Source organism: Callithrix jacchus, chromosome X, assembly GCF_049354715.1.
Source record: "Callithrix jacchus isolate 240 chromosome X, calJac240_pri, whole genome shotgun sequence".
Lineage (NCBI taxonomy): Eukaryota > Metazoa > Chordata > Mammalia > Primates > Cebidae > Callithrix > Callithrix jacchus.
In genome coordinates this window covers 16,152,537-16,177,395 of record NC_133524.1, presented here as the reverse complement: position 1 = coordinate 16,177,395, position 24,859 = coordinate 16,152,537, and the positions used below count along the sequence as shown (strand labels likewise).

At 37.9% G+C, this 24,859-nt stretch overlaps 2 protein-coding genes across 12 annotated transcripts in view; one reads left to right on the top strand and one right to left on the bottom strand.

Moving 5' to 3' along the window:
* Nucleotides 1–14,129, top strand: part of AP1S2 (adaptor related protein complex 1 subunit sigma 2) — a 30,526-nt gene extending 16,397 nt beyond the window's left edge. For 3 of the 8 annotated variants that reach the window (XR_008478986.2, XM_008989003.5, XM_078363391.1), the window contains one exon: nucleotides 12,807–14,129. Coding sequence is in view for 6 of the 8 variants with exons in the window: in XM_008989003.5 (XP_008987251.1) it covers nucleotides 12,807–12,854 (48 nt within the window). In the remaining 2 variants the exon portion in view is untranslated. Of the gene's footprint in view, nucleotides 1–7,079 lie in introns of all 8 variants that reach the window. The other 5 variants (XM_078363393.1, XM_078363390.1, XM_078363394.1 and 2 more) reach the window with 3 other exon arrangements.
* A 2,825-nt stretch (nucleotides 14,130–16,954) lies between these two features.
* The window catches only part of ZRSR2 (zinc finger CCCH-type, RNA binding motif and serine/arginine rich 2), a 32,940-nt gene continuing 25,035 nt past the window's right edge, over nucleotides 16,955–24,859 (bottom strand). For all 4 annotated transcript variants that reach the window (XM_035289402.3, XM_078363389.1, XM_008988998.4 and 1 more), the window contains 4 exons: nucleotides 24,599–24,812; nucleotides 21,811–21,866; nucleotides 19,875–19,984; nucleotides 16,955–17,460 (listed from right to left, as the gene is read on the bottom strand). In XM_035289402.3, the coding sequence (XP_035145293.1) occupies nucleotides 16,973–17,460; nucleotides 19,875–19,984; nucleotides 21,811–21,866; nucleotides 24,599–24,812 (868 nt within the window). In that variant the 3' untranslated portion in view covers nucleotides 16,955–16,972. The remainder of the gene's footprint in view (nucleotides 17,461–19,874; nucleotides 19,985–21,810; nucleotides 21,867–24,598; nucleotides 24,813–24,859) is intronic.

Sequence of the window (24,859 nt, the reverse complement as noted above, 5' to 3'; positions counted from 1 at the left end):
TTATTAAGAAACAATTTGGCTGGGGACGGTGGCTCACACCTGTAATCCCAGCTCTTTGGAGGGCCTATTCGGGCAGATCACTGAGGCCAGGAGTTTGAGACCAGACTGTCCAACATAGTGAAAGCCTGTCTTTACCAACAATACAAAAATTAGCTGGGTGTGGTGGCACACACCTGTAGTCCCAGCAACCTGGGGGGCTTGAAAACCTGGGAGGCAGAGGCTACAGTGAGCCAAGATCATCCCACTGCATTCCAGCCTGGGTGACAGTGAGACTCTGTCCCACCTCCAAAAAGTAATAAAATAATAATTTGGCCAGTGTTCTTACTCACTGGTTCTCAGGTTGTAATCATTTTGCTTTATGTGTTTTTGAGCCTTTTTTCTTGTTATGCTTTTCAAAATTTTGAGGATTTTCCCCTTGCTATTTCTATTCTACTTTTCTTAAATGCTGATCCTGACCTAGTAATTTGATTTTATGAGCCCTAGGGTTGGAACCGGCACAGATACCTACAAAGAGAATAGTCTGTGGTGTCAGTGACGAATTTTTTTTAAATTAAAAAGTACTTTCTGAAAATTTTCAGGTTTGGGCCCTTTTTTCACCTTCTGACATTTTCTTGTTTCCTTTGATGCCTCTTTTTTTTTAATAAAAATTCCCATTATGGAAACATTAGCAAACACACCAGAATATAATCTTACCCACCAACTAGAGCCAATTAGATTAACCCAGTGAGTGGGTCTTATGATGTGGGAGTAGTGCAGTTGTGCCCCTCTAGGAGACGTTGGGTAATGTTTGGACAAATTTTTGATTGTCACAATGAGGGGTGCAGTGCTACTGGCATCTAGTAGGTAAAGACCAAGGATGCTGTTGAGAATCCTGCAGTGCACAGGACAACTGCCTTAGAACAGGAGTTATCTGGCCTCAAATGTCAGTTGTGCCCAGGTTAAGAAGTCTTGGTTTAATTTAACACTATAGAATAAAGATTCCATTTACATTTATAGACTGCTACATTTTTTGAGTATTATATGTAGACCACAGTATAACTGGCTAAAAAATTAATCAAAAATGCAAAAAATCGAGAAAGGATAAATGTGCTTAAGAACACACAAATAGCTATAAAAGTCATCCTGGCCGGGCGCGGTGGCTCACGCCTGTATTCCCAGCACTTTGGGAGGCCGAGGCGGGTGGATCACGAGGTCAAGAGATCGAGACCATCCTGGTCAACATGGTGAAACCCCGTCTCTGCTAAAAATACAAAAAATTAGCTGGGCATGGTGGCGCGTGCCTGTAATCCCAGCTACTCGGGAGGCTGAGGCAGGAGAATTGCCTGAACCCAGGAGGCGGAGGTTGCGGTGAGGTGATGAGCGAAACTCCGTCTCAAAAAAAAAAAAAGGTCATCCCTTAGCTGGGCGAGATGTCTTATGCCTGTAATCCTAACACTTTGGGAGGCGAGGCGGGTGGATGACGAGGTCAGGAGATCAAGATCATCTTGGTCAACGTGGTGAAACCTCATCTCTACTAAAAATACAAAAATTAGCTGGGCGTGGTGGCGTGTGCCTGTAATCCCAGCTACTCAGGAGGTTGAGGCAGGAGAATTGCTTGAATCAGGGAGTCAGAGGTTGCAGTGAGTCGAGATCGTGCCACTGCACTCCAGCCTGGCGACAGAGCAAGACTCTGTCTCAAAAAAGTCATCCCTGTGGTTCACCAAAATTACCTCTACTTGATAATCGGTAACTGGGGTGATAATCTACAGTTGACTTTAGAATCCAACCTTCAGCAAGGCTTGTGGGATGTCACCATATAAATTCCTCAGCAAAAGCCAAATCTGTTAACTTCTGTTAAGGTAATTGAGTTTTTAAGTGGAAACTGAATTGTATATACCCTGCAGACAGAACACCTTTGAATTTTCTGCCAATCTTCCTATCCACTTTCGGGATTTGTTAATTTCTTAAAGGTAGAATAGTTCAAGTGACCAGAATTTACATATATAGACTTCTGTTGCATATATAGACTTTTTGTTGTTGTTCTCTTGCATCCTATTAGCCTTAAAGGTTTTACTTAGTAAAGATATTTAGTAGCGTTTGAGTATTTGAAATTCTGTGATTCTAAGAAATCTTTTACCTTTAGAAAACCTTGATTAAATTTAGGGTATTCCAAGGCAAATACAATACAGCATGTCCTAAAACATACTTAAAATATTTCTTTGCAGTCTAAAATTATATTTGCTAGCTGGGCACAATGGCGCAGTTCTGTAATCCCAGTTACTTGGAAGGTTGAAGCGGAAGGATCCCTTGAGCTCAGAAGTTTAAGACCAGCCTGGGAAATATAGTGAGATCCCTCACTCATAAATTATATTTGCTAAGTTAATTATTCTGCTTTTTTTGTTTGTATAGTTTGTTTTGAGACAGCGTCTCACTCTGTCACCCAGGCTGGAGTGCAGTGGTGCCACCATGGCTCACTACAGCCTTGAACTCCTGGGCTCAAATGATCCTCCCACTTCAGCCTCCTGACTAGCTGGGATTACAGGTGCACATCACCACGCCCAGCTAATTTTTAAAAAATTTTCGGTAGAATTGAGGTCTTGCCATGTTGCAAAGACTGGTCTCAAACTCCTGGGTTCATGCAATCCTCCCACCTTGGCCTCCCAAAGTACTGGGATTACAGATGTGAGCACCTGGCCTCTGCTTTTTTATTTTAAAAGCACAATTAATAGCTAGATAAAGTAATTTGTCCTTAGTATTTGATAACTAATGGGTTTTAGAGCATAGTTTATAAGATGTAGTAAATTATCCTCATTATTTTTAAGACAAATTTATAAGACAAATGTAATAGAAATAGATCAATAGCACAATAGAAAAAGACAGCAGAAGACATGAAGATATAATTCACAGATGAAAGCAAAACAAATGGTCCTTTTATTAAGGAAATGTAAATTTAAAAATCAACTAGACCCCGCCAGGTGCGGTGGCTCATGCCTGTAATCCCAGCACTTTGGGAGGCCGAGGTGGGTGGATCACAAGGTCAAGAGATCAAGACCATTCTGGTCAACATGGTGAAACCCCATCTCTAGTAAAAATACAAAAAAATAACTGGGCATGGTGGCGCGTGCCTGTAATCCCAGCTACTCGGGAGGCTGAGGCAGGAGAATTGCCTGAACCCAGGAGGCAAAGGTTGCGGTGAGCCGAGATCGCGCCATGCACTCCAGCCTGGGTAACAAGAGCGAAACTCCGTCTTAAAAAATAAATAAATAAATAAATTTAAAAAATCCACTAGACCCTTTTTTGTTTGTTTGTTTCTTCTTGGATTGGCAAAAATGAGCACTTAAAGTTGTATTTTCTTTTGGAGGATTAGTTCGGTTATATCTGCTAATGATGAAATGTGTACATACCTTTTGACCCATTAGTTACACTTTAAGGAATTGTATTCAACAAAAATGTACTGAGACACATTGTTTAGTATAATAAACCATTGAAGCTTAACCAAATAGTCATCAGTGAGAAACAGGTTAAAAAAATTATAACACAACTATACATGAAACTGATGTAGCTGTAAAAGAAATGAGATTCTTTTTTTTTTTTTTTGCAATGATATGGAAGGATACTCCAAGTATATCCAAGAAAAGATCTAGGACAGGGTATTATTATTATTATTATTATTATTTTTAATTTAATTTTATTATTTTTTTTAGACAGCTTCTTGCTCCATCACCCAGGCTGGAATGCAGTGGCATGATAGTGGCTCACTACAGCCTCAGCTTTCTGCAACCTCGACTTCCTGGGCTCAAACAAACCTCCCATCATAGCCCCCTCCGTTCCTGGGACTACAGGCAGATGCCACCACATCTAGTGAATAATTTTTTTATTTTTTGTAGAAACAGGGTTTCACCATGTTGCCCAGGCTTAGGACCAGGATATTAGCCAACTTGTGTTACCTCTGAAAATGTTTAAAGTTCCCCCTTCCCTTTTTATACCAGTGTAAAAACAAGCATGTATTTAGTATTATACATTTTTTTAAAATGGAAAAATGCTACTGTGTGAATGAAAGAGTGTACATCGTGTTGCCCCAGATGGTAAAAGTAGAGTAGAATTTACTAAAATAAAGTTTCAGCACGTAAAGTAAAGCACTTGTCTGGTCTTGGCCATTTTAGACACTAACCATCTGGAGCAACCATGTAGCTCTTGCCACTCATTGCTAACTTAATGTAAAAAAAAAAAAATCTCTCGACTTTCTTAGCACTTCACAAATGCTTGTGAGATAAGACTGACACCAGGATCCTTGTCATCTAAAAGTCACCTTATAGAGTGCTTTCAATTCTTTTCTTTTTTCATTTATTGCTCAAAATCGATTTTAGTGAACTTAGATACTCTCTGGCCATCTTGGTCTTTGACACAAGAAAGGGAGTTCCAGAGTTGAGAGTAAGGACTTTGCATCTTTTGCCATGGAATTCGATTAGGGGCAATAAAAAGGACCATTGTGTTCTAGAATATGAAGGATGAAGCATACCACTTTATCGTGCAAGGAATAAGTCAAAAAGTCCCTTTATAAGAAAAACTACAATAGAGCAATAACTTGAAATTACACTTATTTATATTTACTTTTCATTAAATGTAAATTATTTTCTTTTACTACATTATACTACTAGAAAGAGAATCAGTAGTCTAGGCATTGAGTCATGGATATTCAATATTACTGGTTTACTTAAGCACTTCTCATGTCAACAAGACTTAAGCCTGCAGATAATTGCTACTTTATCAGTGTTGGTTATAGCCTCCCGGTTGGTTTTACTTGAGTCAAAGCCTAGTATGGTGAATATCTAGGAAATTTCTTGGTAACAGGGCTTGTCTTAGGTTTTGAGAACAGATGTAACTTGACTTCTCTCTGCTGTTTAATTGTCATGCTACACTTCCCACTACATCTGGTCCTTTTTGTAGGGTTTTGAGAACAACATTTTTCTTCATGCAGGAGAAAGTGGAAGTGCATGTTTTCTAAGAAGGACAAAGAGGAATAGAGTAAAAGAAAAAGTATATTGGGGCTGGGTGCAGTGGCTCACGCCTGTAACCCCAGCACTTTGGGAGGCTGAGGCAGGCAGATCACAAGGTCAGGAGTTCAAGACCAGCCTGGCCAACATGGTGAAACCCCGTCTCTACTAAAAATATAAAAATTAGCCAGGCATGGTGGTGCGCGTCTGTAATCCCACCTACTTGGAAGGCTGAGGCAGGAGAATTACTTGAACCGGGTAGGCAGAGGTTGCAGTGAGCCAAGATAGTGCCACTGCACTCCAGCCTGGGTGACAGAGCAAGACTCTGTCTCTTGGCATGGGTGGGGAGGGGGGAAGAAAAAGTATATTAGAGCCAGGTGTGGTGGCTCACACCTGTAATTCCACCACTTTGGGAGGCTGAGGCGGATGAGGTCAGGAGTTTGACACCAGCCTGGCCAAGATGATGAAACCCCTCTCTGCTAAAAAAAAAAAAAAAAAAATTAGCTGGGTGCAGTGGCGGCAGGTGCCTATAATCCCAGCTACAAAGGAGGCTAAGGCAGGAGAATTGCTTGAACCCGGGAGGCAGAGGTTGCAGTGAGCTGAGATCGCACCACTGCACTCTAGCCTGGGTGACAGAATGAGACTCCGTCTCGAAAAAAAAAAAGGTATATTGGAAGGGAGAATGGGAGTGGAATCAAAAACATTGGTCTTGAATGAGAAGAGTCTTTCTCCTTGGTTATGAGGTGATAATGGGTAAAGCTATAGACTTTTTTTTCTTTATCAGTAAGATGAGCAAAATTGAGAACATGTCATTTTCTTAGTCTTGAGAAATGACATCATCTATAGGAGAATCGTTGGGACTGGGAAGAAGGGGAGGAGTGTATATAGCTTGAGGATCGTGTGAGGAGTTGGCAGTAGACTTAGTGAGAAGCAAATTAATGAGGAGTAAAAAAGAGTTCCTGGGATTGAAGGCCCGTTTCAGGTTGAAATAACGCATTGTCATCTTTATTCAAAGAATAGGTCTCCAGAGAATCTGTACTTAGGACAATATGTGGTTTATAGTTATATAATACAACTGGATTAAAAAATTTTTTTCTCATTGTTTTCATTGTGGCCTTTATTACCACTTAACTGAAATCACTGGGGTTTTAGTGTTTTAAGAAACTGATAGTTTGCTAAGTATTATATGTGACTGTTTCGTACAGGTACCCAGGGGAAGAACAAGATAGTAGGTTTAGGCCTGCACAGGATCTCTTGTGTGCTATGACAGACTTTACTCTCACCCTCCCTAATTCCTAATTGATATAATTTTTATGTGACTCACAAGAGGTACTGGTGGTAAGAGAGAGATTCAGTTATAAACTGGAGTTTGTAATTCAATCTACTTTCTTTGTATCTGAGAGGAAAATATTTTGGCTAATTATGGGCATATCACTTAGCTAAAAAATTACCTCAAATGTTAAGTGGTCCTTAAGGCATTTATAACAGAACTTTTTCTGACCCTAGTAGTCTAAAGTGGGAGATTATTTAAAACGTTGTTAAAAGACTTAAAAATGGTAAAAATAATACATTTATTTTGGTGCATTTTAGAGTTTCTTTTCTTCTTGAAGGATGTTTTTCCAATGAAGAAAGGTTTCTCCCTATGAAGAGTATTCTCACAATTAATAGATGCTAATTTCTTATTTAAGTATAGTAATATGGATCATTGGCTGTAAAGAATAGTTTGGCTTATCATCAGCCCTTTTCTTTCCTGAAAGTAGTAAAAAGTGTGTCAGCGTATAAGTGGTGGAAATGCCTGGGTGGTCATGTTGAGAATTGTTCCTGTATAATTGTTGGTGTAGTTCATAGGAAGTCTCCTGGGGAGGAATGGTTGCATATTCAACTCTATTTGGGAAACCACCTCTTTTCTTTTAACGAGCATAAGCTCTAGATGGTTGGTTTTTACATGGCATGATAGAAAATTAAGAGAGAAAATAAAAAGATGAAAAACTATAATATAAAGGCTCAAAGAACTGGTATTATTTAGGCAAAAGGCTATTTGACAGGTTGGTATTATTTAGGAAAAGGTCATTTGACAGACTTAAACTTTTCTTGTTCTTTCTCCAGAAAACAGAGACTATGTATCACAGCAAGAGTTTCATGGGGTATAAGAAAGCGTACTAGAATACGTGCCGGAGTACTGACATGCATCAAAATGTAGTAGGATATATAAATTCAGTTTGTAATTACAATTTTGTCAAGTTTGTTATTTACATTTTGGCATTACCTGAAAAGTCTAATTACATTAAGTCCCAAGGGATAGTCCCAATTACTTCATTAAACTGATATTTTCATAGGGAATTTTACTTGGATAATTATCCATTATTGGGGATTACAATTTATTTTTTACACAGAATATGGAAATAGGTTCAGAGGTTCATTGACACAAAAATCATTCATTAAATACTGTGAATCACTAATGCCATTGATACAGAAGAATTTCCCTATGAAAGTGAGAGCTTCTATAAGAAAATGAAGTAGTTGGGAGTTTAATTTCTTATTAATATGATTTTAACTTTCTGCTTCATTCCACTATAATCTATTCTGAGTGGGGAGGAAAGGGAAGCTATCTCTTTAAAATATTTAGGAATTCTTTGAGGATTAAAATGTAACTGGCTTTTGTCTTCAGATACTTTTGTATTTAATGGGTGTGTAAGTTTAGGGATTTGTTAGATTTTTTTTTGAAACTGTTTACATGATTTTGTAGTTCAACATTTCAAAGCTTCAACTTGAATAAATATTAAAAAGAGGATACTTTAAAGACACTCAAATAAGCAATTTTAAAATTGCTTTCTGGGGGGGATATAATCCGTTTGAGAGCCTGAAGGGTGATGTGCCCTCTCCCCAGGAACATTTGTACATCATTTTGTTTCTAATTTCAGAGAATTCTTGGAGCCCCTAGAAGTCCTTCTGTAGACACTCAAATCTGTTTGGAGAGTTTGTTAAAATCTGTCTTGAGGGTTTTTAAAAAAGTAATATCCTCAGTCTTAGTCACATTCTTTGGATTTTTTGCTTTTGTAGCTATAAGTAAACTGTTAAAAATCTTCATTGCTACTTAAAATACCAGCTGAGTGACTACTTTTCCACTCTTTATTGGGAAGGATTTTTCTCTAGGTTCTTTAGTTCATGTAATAAAATTTTGATGAATTTAAACACTGGTGGAAGGGGAATATTCTAATTGAATTTTTGGTCAACTCATTATTGACCAGATGACTTACACTGAAAATCTTTTCATAGTATTAGTAGTAAATATAGTGTATTAGGATTTTGTAGAAATTTTGGAGGATGTCAGTGATCCTTTTGACCACTATATATAGGAAAGTTAGAAAAAAATGAATCTAAATTCTTGGGCACTGTTTAGAAGTTATATATTCAGCCTTACACCAAAGAACAAAAACAAACAGAAACTTAAGTTTTAGTTATGTTCTAGAAATCTGATTGTGTCTGTCAGTTTGTATACTGTGTGTAAGAATATATGCATTTCTTTTGTAGCCACGTCATGAATATTTTAATGTCCCTGTGTACTAAATGACTACCCATCAAGTATGCAGAATTTCACAGAGGAAATAGAATGCTGATATACATATGAAAGAAAATATCCTCAGCATGGTGATTTATTATCTTGTATAATTATATAGAATATTTCAGAACTAGTACTTTTATGATTGTATTTTTTTCCTGTTCACATTCCAAACTTTTCAGTTTTATTTTCATTCTATATGTGATCTTGATACAGCTGATTCCTCTCTGAAACTGTTTTAATCTCATCTTGATAAAATATGACCTAGTAGTGTTTTGAGTAATATTAAATCTTAAACACATACATATTATCATTAATGAACCACCTATGATTAATCTTACAAGAGGAAAACATGACAATCATTAAAATATTTACCAAAGATAATGTAGCTGAAGTGCTAGGTCAAAATGAGCAGTACCGTAATACATAGTATGGTTTGGTCTTCAAATATTGAGGTTAAAAAAAGAAACTATTTTGTGTGAATATCTTACAATCTGTATGAGCTAATGTGTTCTAATGTATCACATAAAAGTAAATGTGAAAATACAAGAAACTAAAATTAATTTGTGCTATTATATATTCAAGGTTAAAACATTCAGTCTTAGCAAATTTTGTAGTGCTACATTTATTGAATCACACTTGTGCTGTATAATATCGAACAATCCCTTTAAGAACTTATTAGAGAGCTATGTCTGAAAAGTCTGTTCTGCAGTATCTGTTGCTTAACAACTCTTTCAAAGCATTAATGCTGAGTTTATATAGTTCAAAAATTTTAATAGTCAGTTTTAATACCTAAATACTTATATTTTACTAGTGATGGCATTCTAATATATTAAGTCCTTGTTTAAATACTTAATGCTTTGTTAACTGTGGCATTATATTTCTGAATTTTAAAACCTTTAATATTGATAACTATTGCATATTCTTTTAATAAAACATGCAGCATATTTTATTACAAAAGGAAAACAATTCATTGTTTATATCTAGAGAGCGTAAAGCCTGAGTTAAGTAAGTTATTAAACAATAACTTCACAAGATGTTCAAACTGATTTACCACTGAAGAAGATGTATGAAAATCTATTTTGATCACACTTAGCATTAGGCAGGTATACAGATAAGATTTTCCATTCTTAACATTCTCACTGTAATGCACTACATTTGAAGCACCTGGATGTGCAATCAAATGGGAAATTTAGCACCATACATTGGAAGCATTGAAACACATTGGTCTTTCATTTCCATTTTTCCCCTCCATTCCTCCTCCTGCCCCACAATATGTTATTCATCTGGTTTTAATGCTACATAAATATACATTGTCTCATGCCTGTTTGTGTTGGATGCCTTGTGCTAAGCTGTAACAAAATGTTGCTTCTTTTGCTATCTGTATACAGCTGCTTGCTTTAAATTAGTAGATTCTGAAATAACTTTCCTTGCATGTCTAAAATAAAAGTATTGCATGTACTTCGTCTCATGTGAATGACTTTTTTCTTCTGCATCCCTCATAACTTGTTATATTTTCATTTTTCCAGGCAAATTTTAAAAATTGTGGTTAAAAACACATAACACAGAATTCACCATCTTATGCAGTTTTAAGTGTACAGTTCGGTTGTGTTAAGTATATTCACATTGTTGTGCAGCAGATCTCCAGAACTTTTTTGTCTTGCAAAACTGAAACTCTATACCCATTAATCAACAATTCCCCATTTCTCCCTCTCCCTCAGCCCCTGGTAACCACCATTTGACTTTTTGTTTCTATAAATTTTACTACTTTAGATAATAGCTTTTCTGGCTAATTTTGAGCTGCAGTTTCAGTGTGAATATATGAAAGTTCCATTTTATATTATCAACACATTTTATTTTTAAACTCTCTGTACAAGTCTCACAAGAATAAAATGTGTAAAGAATTCTTTGAGGCCGGGCGCGGTGGCTCAAGCCTGTAATCCCAGCACTTTGGGAGGCCGAGGCGGGTGGATCAGGAGGTCAACAGATCGAGACCATCCTGGTCAACATGGTGAAACCCCGTCTCTACTAAAAATACAAAAAATTAGCTGGGCGTGGTGGTGCGTGCCTGTAATCCCAGCTACTCAGGAGGCTGAGGCAGGAGAATTGCCTGAACCCAGGAGATGGAGGTTGCGGTGAGCCGAGATCGCGCCATTGCACTCCAGCCTGGGTAATAAGAGCGAAACTCCGTCTCAAAAAAAAAAAAAAAGAATTCTTTGAAACTAGGCCTTTTAGAAAGGACAAATATTTTCAATAATGCATGTTTGATAAGCAATATGATTGTCTTCAGGAAATGCTATATAAGATTGCAGGCAGTGAGCACATGGGGAAAAGTCTGACCAGCTCCAAGCAGTAGTTGTGGGACATTTTTACATGGATAAGCTGAGTATGTAAACTGTGTAGAATTCAATGTAGGCATCCTTTAATACATTAAAGGCCACATGAACTTTTAAACTATTTAACATTACATGGAAATAATTATTTTAAATTTTTCTTTAATGTTTATGTGATTTAGATGTCAAATACTGTTTCCCCAAACACTTCCCCCATTTTTGCCTCCGTATTTTAGAGCAAGCCCTAGACATTCTGTCATTTTGTCTTTAATATTTCAGTATGTGTCCCTAACAGATATGTACCACACCGAACAAAATTAACAGCAATTAATAATTAACATCTTGTGCCTGGCTCAGTTTTTCCTAATTGTCTAAAAAATGCCTTTTTATATTTGATTTGTTAGAATCAGTTTCCAACCAAGACTCTCACGTTGTATCTGGCTGATGTGTCTTTTAAGTCTCTTTTAATCTTTAACAAGTCTTCTGCTTTTTCCCCCCCTTGCCATTTTTTTTAAACCAGGTTATTTATGCTGTAGAACATCGTACACTATGGATTTGGCCATTGTATTCATGTGGCAATATTTAGCTTGTTCTTTTATCCCTCATCTCTATTTAGATCTGTAACCTGATTAGATTGAGGTTCAATTTGAGGGGGCAAGAATACTTCATAGGTTAGACTCTTTTTAAAAAAAATACCTTTTTTCACTAAAGCTAATTTTTACCCATTTTTCATTACTACGCAGACATACTAAAAGGTCATGAGCTTTATAAATAGAATTGGTTTATAGTACTTGCATTTAGTACTAAATGCTAAATACCTTCATGTAGATTTCAAGTGTTTAACTATATCACCTAACATTTTTGGAGCACTTTCTATAAATTAGGCAGAGCCTTAACTCACTTAATCTCAACATATGAAGGTAAGTGCTATTACCCATATTTTCCAAATAAGGAAACAGACAATAGAGTTTAATTTACTTAGATTACACCATGAAGTGCTTTACATGCAATTAATATTCTAAAGATTTATGGTTTAATATAATTTCTCTTCTTGTTTTGTGCTGTACCATGATTAGGATGCAAAAGTAAGTTTATTACTGGACACCAAAAATTTATATTATTTTCCCTCATTAAAAGACGGTGTTGCCTTTTAATTACAAAATTCGTTGCTAGTAATACCTGAAAGTTGGCCTCCTTGGTCCTTTATTTTGTGATTTGCAAAATCAGCCACTTTGGAAATTTTTTAACTAATTTTTTTCTGGATATGCCTGGTTTGTTTTGACCTCCTTTGACATTTAAAAACCAGTATTGGTTGCTACACAGAACAAAAATGCCTTTGTCCCAGGGTATTCTTTCTGTATGTGGCCTCTAGTGAGGCCATTGGTTGCCCTGGGGAGGTCTGGAAAGATAGCTGTTTCTGAAGACATGCTGCTGTGGACACAGTTAACGAAAATCTCCAAGAGGAAGACATTTCTATAAATGCATGTGACAGAACGCATGGCACGTTAGGTGAAGAATTGTGGGAACACAGAGGGAAGAGGTTTTGAATTTTACCACGAAGATAACTTACCTTTCATAGATATAACTGAATAGCAGTGATTTCATAATTTGCCAGCAGGCTTGCACTGGGCTTGAGTGCTTTTTGCCTTACAGCAAGGGCACCCAGCACATTGGTAGGTAATTAGCAGGTATTTAATGAATGCCGAAACATGTTGGTAGGTAATTAGCAGGTATTTAATGAATGCTGAAATCATCCTTTAGTGGTCTCCAATGTTTGGGGCACAAAACCCTAACTAACCACTGGCTGCCACTATTAGAATACTACTGTGACACGAAATTGCTTTCTTGATTCTCTAAAACAAGCATGTTCTCCGTGTCAATTTTTCACATTCCAAGACTCCCTGGATCTGCTTACCAGAGTCTCACATTTTCCCTCCACAGGAAGCTGAAACCCCACGTAGTGTTCTTGAAGAAATTGGACTGACATAACTCTCCTCCCTTGATGACTTCTTGTGGCATTTCACACACTGTAGATGGTCACTCCCTTCATGTCCATGTTAGTTAATGGTGTAAGATGATGTCTTGTCAGTGTTACTGTTTTGCTAAGCTGCTTCATTCATGCCTACACAATTTTTTTTAAAGGGAACTTTAGTTAATCAAGTGATAAGGGACTTAAATATGAATTAGAATGGTAGCAGAAAAAGGTACCTTTTCTGGATATTTTAAAGTTTAGAGGTCAGTTTCTCTTAATCTGATTATGTGCACATATGAAAATGGCACATATACATGTAAAATCAGGCAGTATACATTTATTAATTACTGTATTTGACAAAGGAAACAAATTATAATGTGAAACCTGGTTTTATGAAACCAAAGATTAGTGCAGCATTTCGGTATATATAAAAAAAAAAAAAAAAAGAAAGGGAATTACATGTCACATATCAAATGAATGGAGACTTAACTTTGTTGAACTTTAAAAAGCAAATTTACTCCAAAAACTCCTATTGGAAATCACATACCTTTGAAAAATAAAAGGGAATATTTTCAAAAATAAAGGGAATTATTTTTAATGACTTAATTGGAATGATACTTTTACACTAAAAATTATTTCTTAGGCATTCTGAATCTGGGATGAGAAACAGGATTGTTTCATAATAGTAAGCACATAATTTTTAAGGCCAAGGCACATATGACTCCTGAGATGAAATTTTTTGTGGTCATAATGACATATGTAGTTGTTTTTGATGCCCAAAATAAAGTGAGAATGTTAATTTGCCAGGAATTCTTCTTAACAGTGTCTTACAGAAAACATGTTGCTCTCTTCACAGTGTTATGTGTAAAGTCATTGTTTAAAGCACGAATGTTCCTTCTGGGATGCTTGTTAATGCCAAATTTATTTTGCTTCCCTATTTGCTTCCCTCCACTTAGAAGTGCTGCAAACTTTACAGCAGCTTCCTTTCTTTCTGGCACTGCCTAGTTAACAGAAGTCTTATAAAAATTTAAAGACATGTTTCATATAAAAAAGTGAGAGTTGAATGAGGTAAAATGGCATTAGTTGGCCCTATATTTTTTAAAGCTATATAATTGTTCAGCGTCACTTTTCTAAGTACTTACACATATCTAAACATGTCTTCATGGTTTATACTTTCACTTGTATATGCTGGGCTGGATTAAGCTTTGTTGTGATTGTGACCAATATTCAGGCCACGTGAGCACTGTCTTATCACTTTGCCAATTAGTTGAAATAAACGTTCAATGTACAAATACTGGAGTGTGTTTTTATCTCTTTCCAAAAGTTTGTCAAACTATGGAGAGCTGCTGAAGAAAGAATTTCTTAATTTTTTTTCAGTAAAATATTGAAAATTCCCCTCCATTTGAATATGGTGGTTGTTATAAGCACACACAAGATACATGGTGGAAGATCGAAGGAGTCTTCATGTACTTCATTAAATAACATGGATTCCATGCTGTTGTGAGCTTATCTACACATTTATTTTCAATCAATAAATGCTGCTTTTAAAACCTTGATGCAGTTGACTTTTCTACGCTTTCTGAATGAACAACTCAGATTATTCCAGGTAATCAAAAGGTGTTTCAAATCAACTGGATTCCTCTTACCCCCTTGTGAACTGAAAGTGCTAGCACACAACAGAAAGCAACTAATGTTTGCCAACTATGTAGTATATTTGTTGCTAGTGTATGCAACAAATCAAATCTATGGCTATCGTGATAGTTAAGGGACCTCCTATTACCACAGAAAGGAAATGCTACATCCTAAAACTGGGATATTTATGAGGAGGCAGGACCTACCATCAAATTAAATTGCTAGTCTACTGGAAAAAAAGACATTTATAGGTTTAAAAAGCCTGCAATATGCAGCTAGCTATTTACTGAAAACAGGCCTGGGGGCTTCTGCCAGCAACGTATAGTTGGAATTTTTGAAATATAAATTGTAATCAGACAATATATATAAAAACCATTAATAAATTTAAGTTAAAGATGGACATTTAGCAGGATAATGAACCAGTCAGTGGTTTAAAAACTTCCTGCCCTTCTACCCTACCACTGCCTATTAACATTTGAGGGGAAAGTCATCAATATTTCAGTTGTCTTGAGCTCAAGATGGTGGTTTTTGAAATTTCTTATCCTCCAGGATCTACTAAGATTTCAGCTTTGCGGACCACATTTAAATACATACATCTTGATCGTATTTAGAAAAGTATCAAATACTGGATTTAATGATAATTACTCAGCATTACTGAAACCAGTAGTAGATATAGTTCAGTCATTTTCACGAAGAAGCAGGCATTCAGAGTCTGGAACAAATCCGATTTTTTAAAGTGAAATTCTCCTAGACCACGTGCATGATTTCTTTTATTGACTACACATTAAAGAACTCTCATCCTTAACAGATATCATGCAGAAATCCCAATTTTGAAGAAGCTTTCTTCCTATCTAAATTTCATTAATATTTCAGTATTTTGTGTATCTTTTAAGTCCTTATTCCCAAATGTCAAATTAACAAATGTCACATACTCCAAAATTCAAGATCCCAAGTATGTCAGTGGAAAGAAAGTTATAAAAATTGATAAAGCTTGTGTCCAGGTGTAATATTTTGCCTGAAGCTTTTTCTGCACTAGGTTCTATTCTCTGACCATTCTAATTTTTATATCAGGATTGCTTTAGCACTAGGCATATTTAGTAGCAATGACCCTAATATTCCTGGAAATGACAGAAACCAGCTTTACTCCTATATAAAGAACTTTCCAACACACTATTTAAAAAAGTATACCATGACAGCCCCCAGCTGAAGAGTAGGAGGAAAAAAAAATGGACTTTGCCCTTCAGTACTTTAAAGCTGAGAAAATGAACTTTAAAGCAAAAAAGCTGTTCAACTATTACATATAGAAAAATTCAACAGATTATTAATAAACAGCAAACAAGCAGGGCACAGTTGCGCTCACCTGTAGTCTCAGCTATTCAGGGGGCTGAGCCAAGAGGATTGTTTGAGACTAGGAGTTTGAGGCTATAGCACACAATGATTATGTGAACAGCCACTGGACTCCAGCCTGGGCGACATAGCAAGACTTTGTCTCTAAAAAAAGGGGTAGGGGGCAAACAAGAATCAAAAAACATTAAATACACGAACACATAAAATTTATCAAATTGATAAGGATTAAAATTACTTGGCACAGTGGGAGCAGCAAAGTTTATTGTTGACATAAATGTTTTGTGGTCTGGCAGGCAACTTGGAAATATTTTAGTATTCATCTCCTCGATACAATTTATGCTAAGGAAATGATAAAAAATACATGGAAGTATTTAAGAAAATTCATCACAGGATTGTTTTCAGCACAGGATTCTTTAATAGCGCAAAATTTAAAATCTAACAAAGAATATGGTTGCAAAAACTGGTAGATCCATACTGTGCAGTGAGTAAAATGAAGAACAGGGTTTGATGAAATGACTGCTTCTCATGAATAAAAGCATATTCAACTGCATTCATATATGTTCTTTGTATAAAAAAATGTGTACATAGGGCTGGGTGTGGTGGCTCACACCTATAATCCCAGCACTTGGGAAGACAAGGTGGGAGGATTCTTTGAGCCCAGGAGTTCAAGACCAGCTTGGGCAACATGGCAAAACCCAGTCTCCACAAAAAAATGTTTAAAAATTAGCCAGGTGTAGTAGTGTGTACCTGTAGTCTCAGCTACTTGGGAGGCTGAGACAGGAAGATCGCTTGAACCAAGGTGTTTGAGGCTGCAGTGAGCTATGATCATGCCACTGCTCCCACCTGGGCAACAGCGTGAAAACCCATCTCTAAAAAGAAAAAGAAAAAAGTATACACACTGAAACAATGCTCCAATGTTTAGTTATCTCTCAGGGTTAGGATTACATGTAATTTTCATGTTGTTATTTACATATTTTATGTTTTCTATACTAAACATACTTCATGATTATGAGAGAACAAAAATATTTTTAAATAGAATTCCAGGCTACATAGGGGTCAGTCAGACTTGCAAACCCGTCTGCATTCATAGCCTTCTATCCGAGTATGTAGCAACCACAATAAATAAGATATACAATCATTTAAGAACAAAACAAATTTATTTGGATTTGGGACTTTGAACAGTTCTGTCTTTATTACCTGACCTCCTCCTCCCACGACTTCGGGACCTAGAGGAACTTTGGCTCCGGCTGCGGCGGCTTCTGCGGCTCTGACTCCGGCTGCCCCGGCCCCGGCTGCGGTCCCTATTTCTTCCTCTGCTGCGTGAACTATGCCTCTCCCGACTCTTTGATGTGCGTTTGTGAGATTTCTTCCCCCTGTGACTACTCCTTTTCCTCTCGGATTCCCCATTTCTTTTGTAGGAGTGGTCTGGACTTGGGTTTCTCCTTCCCCGCAGCCTGCTGTAGTATTCGTCGTGGTGGCCCATCCTCTCCCTCCTCTCAGAGTTCTTGCCAAAGGAGGAGCCAGTCCGATCTGGAGACAAGTAGATGTCTCTATTCGCTTCCCAGAATTCATTGTTGGGATTTCTGAACACATGAAGAAAGTTACAGTGTTTTCCTCTTGGACATTGTTGTATTTCAAATAAACCTGCAATGGCACAGTGATAAAACAGCACTTATCACTGCATGTTCTGAAGATGCTACTTTATCCTTTTCAGAAGGTATATTTCTGATGTTTGGATATGCTAGAATTATTTTCTACCTGTGCATTATGTAAAAGGGGCTTACACAAATTGATGTCATAATTTGGTTTCCACAATTTCAAAAGTGCTCTAACAAATGACACTCTGAAAGGTAACAAATCCGAAGTTTTCATTAAGCAGAACAGCTCGTGCTCCTATTGGATTATGGTGCAGATTGCAACTGAACAAAACGGTGACCACGTTATCTTTTCCAGGGTTTCACCATCCCACTGATTGACGATTTTGATCCCTGATTAACATCAAAGAGTCAGCTCTTTGGGTTCCTGTGGTAGGGTGGTTTGAGGGCATAGAGGCGGTAGGCCAGAACCACTGGTCAAAAGAGAAGGCCTGGCCGGGCGTGGCGGCTCACACCTGTAATCCTAGCACTTTGGGAGGCAGACGCAGGCAGATCACCTGAGGTCAGGAGTTTGAGACCAGCCTGGCCAACATAGTGAAACCCTGTCTCTACTAAAAAATACAAAAATTAGCTGGGCATTGTGGCAGGCAACTGTAATCGCAGCTATTCAGGAGGCTGAGGCATGAGAATCACTTAAACCCAGGAGGCGGAGGTTACAGTGAGCTGAAATCATGCCACTGCACTCCAGCCTGGGCAACAGAGCAAGACTCTGTCTCAAAAAAAAAAAAAAGAGAAAGCCTATTAAACATGGAGGAATCTATATTTTCTTTATACTTTAAGATGATAAACATTGCACTATGTCTCAAATTCACTAAGTGGTTTTAATACAGAAGACTCTTATCAAATATCTATTTGAACAATTTTGAGATCTTTGGGGTTCTCAAACTATTCTTTAAAGCAGTAAATTCCTCAGATATGCACAACAGAAGTGAAATACCTCCGTACTACACACTATCTACAAAAATTAACTCAAACTGGATCCAAGACCTAAATGTTAAGAAATGAAACTATGACTCTGAAGAAAACATACAAGTAAATCTTTGTGACCCTGGGATAAGCAATGTCACCCTAGATGTGACACCAAAAGCACAAACAAAAAAATTGGTAAATTGGACTTCATCCAGATTTAAACTGGTATTTCAAAAGAACACAAAGTAAAAAGACAACCTACAAAATGGGAGAAAATATTTGCAAATCGTATTTGTGACCAGGTACTTGTATGAAGAATATACCAAGAATTCTTACAACTCAATAATAAAAAGACAAAGATCCTAGTTAAAAAATGGGCAAAGGATCCAAACAGACATCTCTCCAAAGACATACAAATGGCCAATGATAAGGACAGGAAAAGATGCTCAGTGTCTTTAGTCAATAAGGAAAATAAAGTTTTTCTGTATTTTTTTTGCAAGTCCCGTCCTTTGGAAGAGTCAAAGTCAGACTCAGAAGCTCCTCATTGAAATCACACTGGAGTCCAGGAACTGACAGAAGTAACTGCCTTTTTGAAGCAAACAATTCTCTCTCTTTCATCCCCTGAGCCTTTAAAGTTAAGGTGTAATGGTTCTTCTGGTTTCCCTTAGCAAGGAATCCTAAGACCTTTCTTTTCCCTTCATAAGTGGTTTCAAAATGACAGCATCCAGGAAGACAAAGATCCTGACTTTGTGTTAAGCAGGGATGTACAGAGCAAAGAAACACAAGTAAAGGGTAAGGTAAGTGCTCCCCAGAGGCATTTAGAGCTCATCTCTTTTCACCTGGGGAATGGCCCACTGAGAGAAATCAGAACATAACGAGGCCTTCAAAACTGCTGGCTACTCTCTGCACAAGACTGGATCATTTCCTGACGGGGTTGCCACCGTCTGATATCAGTCTGACTGAATGCATGTTTAACTGATCCCAAGCCTACAATTAGCCTCTAGTGTACAAAAGCAGGTATTCCAAGTAAGGCAGGAAATTCTATGGGTAAGGTAATGTAGCTGGCAGTGACAGAAGATTCATTAGGGACAAAGATGGAAAGAAACAGACAAACAGCTCAAGCGAGGAGAGCCAATGAATAGCAAATGCCTCTGAAACTGCAACCGGGGAAATGGGGCTTCCCACGGATGGAACTCCTCAGGCTTCCTGATTTGTCAGACAGAGCCCAGAACTGAAGATCAGAAGACTGGATTCTAGCCCCAACTCTGTCACAGATACGTTGTGACCTCAGTCACTTCGTCCATCAAGTGACTCATGAGGTTGGTTAAAGATCTAAACTGTGGTGTTCTTCATAAAAGATCTCTGCTCATCTACTGTGTGAGGCAAAAAGCTATGCCTCACCACTTCAGAATACTGGGTTCCCCCCCCGCCCCAAGAATATCCCTTTACATAGCAGAGGAACAACTGAGGAAAAAAATCATCACTGTCTTTTACCACAAATCGCCATTTTCCACCGGGTCACGGGGCAGAATTCGCACTGAAGCTGTCGTCCGGCATACCATCGTCCGTTAAACAGAGAAAGGGCTGCTTGGCATTCTTCTTCCCTTTAAACCAAAAATCAAATGATAAGCTTTACAGTAACTTCCTAATATGTAGATTAGCCCTGCTATTCACTAACCCTGTTATTAATTTATTCTAGGACCACCAATTTCACTGATTTTGTACCTAGGGAGGAGGCATTGAAACAGTCAAGCTCTCAAAGCTCACAATGTATTCCGGAACCCTTTTTACTAACCCTCGGAGAGGTTTCAATGCATGGAAATTGGCTTGAATCAAAGTTTCTTAATCCAAAAGATAGGAGCATTAAAAATGCAGCAGTGTTTTCCATTGTTAGGGGTTATTCTTTTCTCAGACAGGATTGCTATTCTACTTATTACGCTGGTTAATTTAACCCATTAGCCATGGGATGGCCTAGGCAAACAGCAAGATAAGCAGAAATGATACAGAAATTGCTCTCTTAGCTGGTCAAATGCACACTAAGATGATTTTGGGCTTCAATCTCTGGCTCTTTCACTATACTTTTATGTTCTCTATTCCAGTTATACCTTTTAATTATTAAAATTATGAGTAATAATATAACCATATTGTAAAACATTCAAAACTATGTAAATATATGAAGAATGAAATACAAATGTATTATTTTTTCTTTTTGAGACGGAGTCTCACTCTCACTCTGTCCCCCAGGCTAGAGGGCAGTGGTGCAGTCATACTTCACTGTAGCCTCAACCTTCTGGACTCAAGTGATCCTCCTGCCTCAGCCTCACACATAGCTTGGACTACCAGCACATGCCACCACACTTAGCTAATTTTTAAATTTTTTTGTAGAAATGAGGTCTCTCTTCAAGCAATTCTCCTGTCTCAGCCTCCTGAGTAGCTGGGATTACAGGCACCAACCACCACGCACAGCTAATATTTTGTATTTTTCACCATGTTGACCAGGCTGGTCTTGAACTCCTGGCCACAAGTGATCCTCCTACTTCAGCCTCCGAAAGTGTTGGGATGACAGGCATAAGCCACCATCCTCAGCTTATATTATTTTTAAATCCATTCTATATTTCTGTTTCAACTCTTACTACTTACATTTTAAATATTTAGATTTATTTAAATTTTATTTAAATAGTTTAAAATATTTTAAAATATATGAAAGCTGGGTCAAGCGTGGTGGCTCATGCCTGTAATCCCAGTACTTTGGGAGGCTGAGGTGGATGGATCACCTGAGGTCAGGAGTTCAGGATCAGCCTGGTCATCAAGGTGAAATCCCATCTCTACTAAAAATACAAAAAATTAGCCGGGTGTGGTGGCAGGCACCTGTAATCCCAGCTACCAGGGAGGTGGAGGCAGGAAAATTGCTTTAACCTGGGAGGCAGAGGTTGCAGTGAGCTGAGACTACACCATTGCACTCCTGCCTGGACAACGAGAGTGAAACTCCATTTCAAAAAACAGTAAGGCCAAGCTCAGTGGCTCACGCCTGTGAGCCCAGCACTTTGGGAGGCCAGGGGGGTGGATAACGAGGTCAGGAGTTTGAGACCAGCCTGGCCAACATGGTTAAACCCTGTCTCTACTAAAAATACAAAAATTAGCTATGCATGGTAGCAGGCACCTGTAATCCTGGCTACTAGGGAGGCTGAGGCAGGAGAATCGCTTGAACTCAGGAGGCGGAGGCTGCAGTGAGCCAAGACCACGCCATTGCACTCTAGCCTGGGCGACGGAGCGAGACTCCATCTCAGAAAAAAATAAATATTAAAAATAATAATAATAATAAATAAAACATACGGAAGCTATACATCCAGTAGAAACATCCAAGACATCAACAAAAACAGAACAACAAACTGTGACAAAACAGGAAGACATTCACAAGCAAAATACTTACGACTGGTACTGAACATATACGTTGCCCCTCAGGTGAGGTTCCAAATTGCAGCTGACCTAGGGAGCAATGAAGAATGCTATCATAAAAAACTCAGTAAAAGAAACTAGCCATTCACCAAAGGTAGTTTGTCCAGGCTAACATTCCCCAAAGTAGTTACCAATCGAAGATTCCAAAATAGAGATACTAGCTGAGTCTTGTATCTATTTAAGGCTTACTTGGCACATGGCAGCGTGCCTGATCCCTGTTGGTCCAGGTCTGCTTTTTCCCACAAATATGAAATGTTTCACACATGCATAAAAATACAGAATACATCATTCAGCCTATATATACACTACCTAGATTTAACACTAACGTTTTCCACTCTTGAATGAGAATATTTAAATATGTAAAACATTAAAGACCCAGTTGAAGCCCTTCTAGCCCATTCTTCTCCCTCCAACACACTGGTGAGCACTCTCCACAGGCTAAGTGTAGTCTTCACATTCCAAATGCAAACACACATATCCATACACAGACCTACAAAGACGCAGATGCAAATACACAGATACAGGCATATATACATACATCATATGCATGCCAAAAACCACACACATGTATCATATACATAAATGTCTATTATTTATAATGGGTATACACATATTTATGTATATATATGCAAGAAGAAACAGGTAATATGTATTGATAAATAACATATAGTATTGCTTTGTATGTTTCAAAGTTTTACATAAATAATACTTATTCCACATTCTGTTTTCAAGATGTAGTCACGTAAACTTAATGATTCATCTTAACTACTGTATACTGGATACACCAAATTATAAAACTTATCTATTCCTCTAATGATGGTTTTTCAAGCTGCTTCCAAGTCTTCATCCACAAAGAGTACTGCAGTCAGCATTCTCGAACAGGTCTCTGTGGGTATAAAGATCTCTCCCTACTGTGCATAGCCAGGAGTGTGCCAGTTTATAGGTTACACGTACCTTCACTAGGTATAGACAAACTGCTCTCTGAGATGGTTTTTACTAATGTACACATCCTCATCTACTCTTGGTATTAACAGAGTTTATAATATTTTTGCCTGATAGGTGTGAATATCATCCCGTTTTTATATGTATACTGTTCCTATTACTGGTTAGGTTAAATATGTGATAATTTGCCTTCAACAACGACAAATCTGATTTGTTTTTATATATTAGTATAAAGAAAGGTCCTCAAATATTCATACTAGTGTTTATAATTTATGTTCAAAATGAATCTATAATTTTACAAATTTGTTCCAGAGTATTTTTCTTAGGGTATCCAAAAAGGGGCAGGATCCACACTCAGTGACAGTTTGTAACATCACCCTTAGAAGGAAGAATAAAAAGCTTCAGGAGTCCATGTCAGCTGTGCAAGCTAGAGTGAGAGAACTCTAAACAAAAGAAAAAATACGCTGTGGTAGTTGTGGTTTGTGGGTGCAGCCTGTTGCAAGCAATGGTGCAATTTCCATGAACTAGTGTGAAGTTTTGAAAGCAGCCCCACTACCGCTTCACAGAAGCAGTATAATCAAGAAACCCTACGAGGAAAACCACTGATGTAATCCAATCCCCTCACTTTCAGGATAAAGAAAAGGCAGGAAGAAGTGATAAGACTTGTTCAAGAGCACAGGTCTAGTCAAACCACATGGCCTCTTCTGCCGGCTTCTAACATAATGTTATGTGGGTGTGACCAGGCAGTTCCACTTTACTGGTTATTGCTTGTGCTAAAAAGTAGTGTGAAAACAGGAAGGCATATGCCACAGAAACAAAAGGTTAAGGAGAAAAAAAATGAAAGAATTTTTTAAAATCTTAGAATCAGTTGATAGAAGTATAACCTTAAATGTCAGGAATATCTTTGTTTTTTGGGGGGTGTTCCAACTTTTCATCATCATTTGCAACTAGCAGGAAAAAAAATTACGGTTTCATTCCCGTCTTTTCCCAAATTACAGGACGATTTCCTTGCCTCAACATAATAAAGGCATTCCAGTTCAGATCTGATGAAATCATAGACAAGGCAGGAAGCTTCACCCTGTTAGAATTCAACTAATGGGTTCTAGGAGCAGCAGAGATTACATCTGGCCTTGGCCTTGGATTAAGACATATTTTAAAATAATTAAGTGTAATCTGAATGCCTTTTTCAGCAAGTATGCTGCATCACAGACCACGGTTTTTATAATACTACATTTAGTACTGAAAGTATCCAATGAATAAAATCAATGTAAAAAAAAAAGGCAAGAGGGGGTTTGAATCCAGATTTATGATTTATGTTTCTGTGTGGCTCTAGAAGAAAGAACATACACCCTGGGTGGAAGCTGCAACTCGGCACTGTCAACATAATGCACCAACAAACTTAGTGAGTGAAAATTGTGTCACACTGTGTACATGGAAGCCACCTACAGAGGAAGGAAGGGAATGTACCATTTGTCACATGTAGCTTCTAAGTGAAGGATTGGATGGCTATGTGCAGGGGACCTGATACAGAGAATTCGTGTGTTGGAAAAGAATCAGAGAACAAAGCTACTAAATAAATGAAAGATCCTTTCCAATCTACACCCTCAGCATTCAGGAAATACCATGCTAGTACACATTTATGATTTCATGTGGTATTGATGCGACACTGGCAACGAGGTAGGGAGTGGAAAGAGAAAGAGGAAAATCACGTTTACAGAGTGCCAGCGTGCCTGACCCCAGCTGAGCCTGTGTCCCAGCTCTCTTATGCCATTAAGTACTGCAAGGTGAAGCAAAGCAGTCCCCTCCACACGCATGCCCACCTTGAACTGAATCACTTTCCCCACGTTCTTGAACTCAGGCAGCACATCCTCATAGAAATCTAGGAACTGTTGGTAGGTTTCTTCCTCGCTGTACTCCAGGCTTGCGTCAGGGTCATAGTCATCCCTCCTGCACTGCTCCATTCCAAATGTTGTAAACATGCTCTTAATAAGAAGGGTAGGACTGGATGTTGGGAAATTATGTTTACGTGAACATCTGCAGATGAAAGAAAAACTTAAATTCACTAGACCAATAATTTAAAA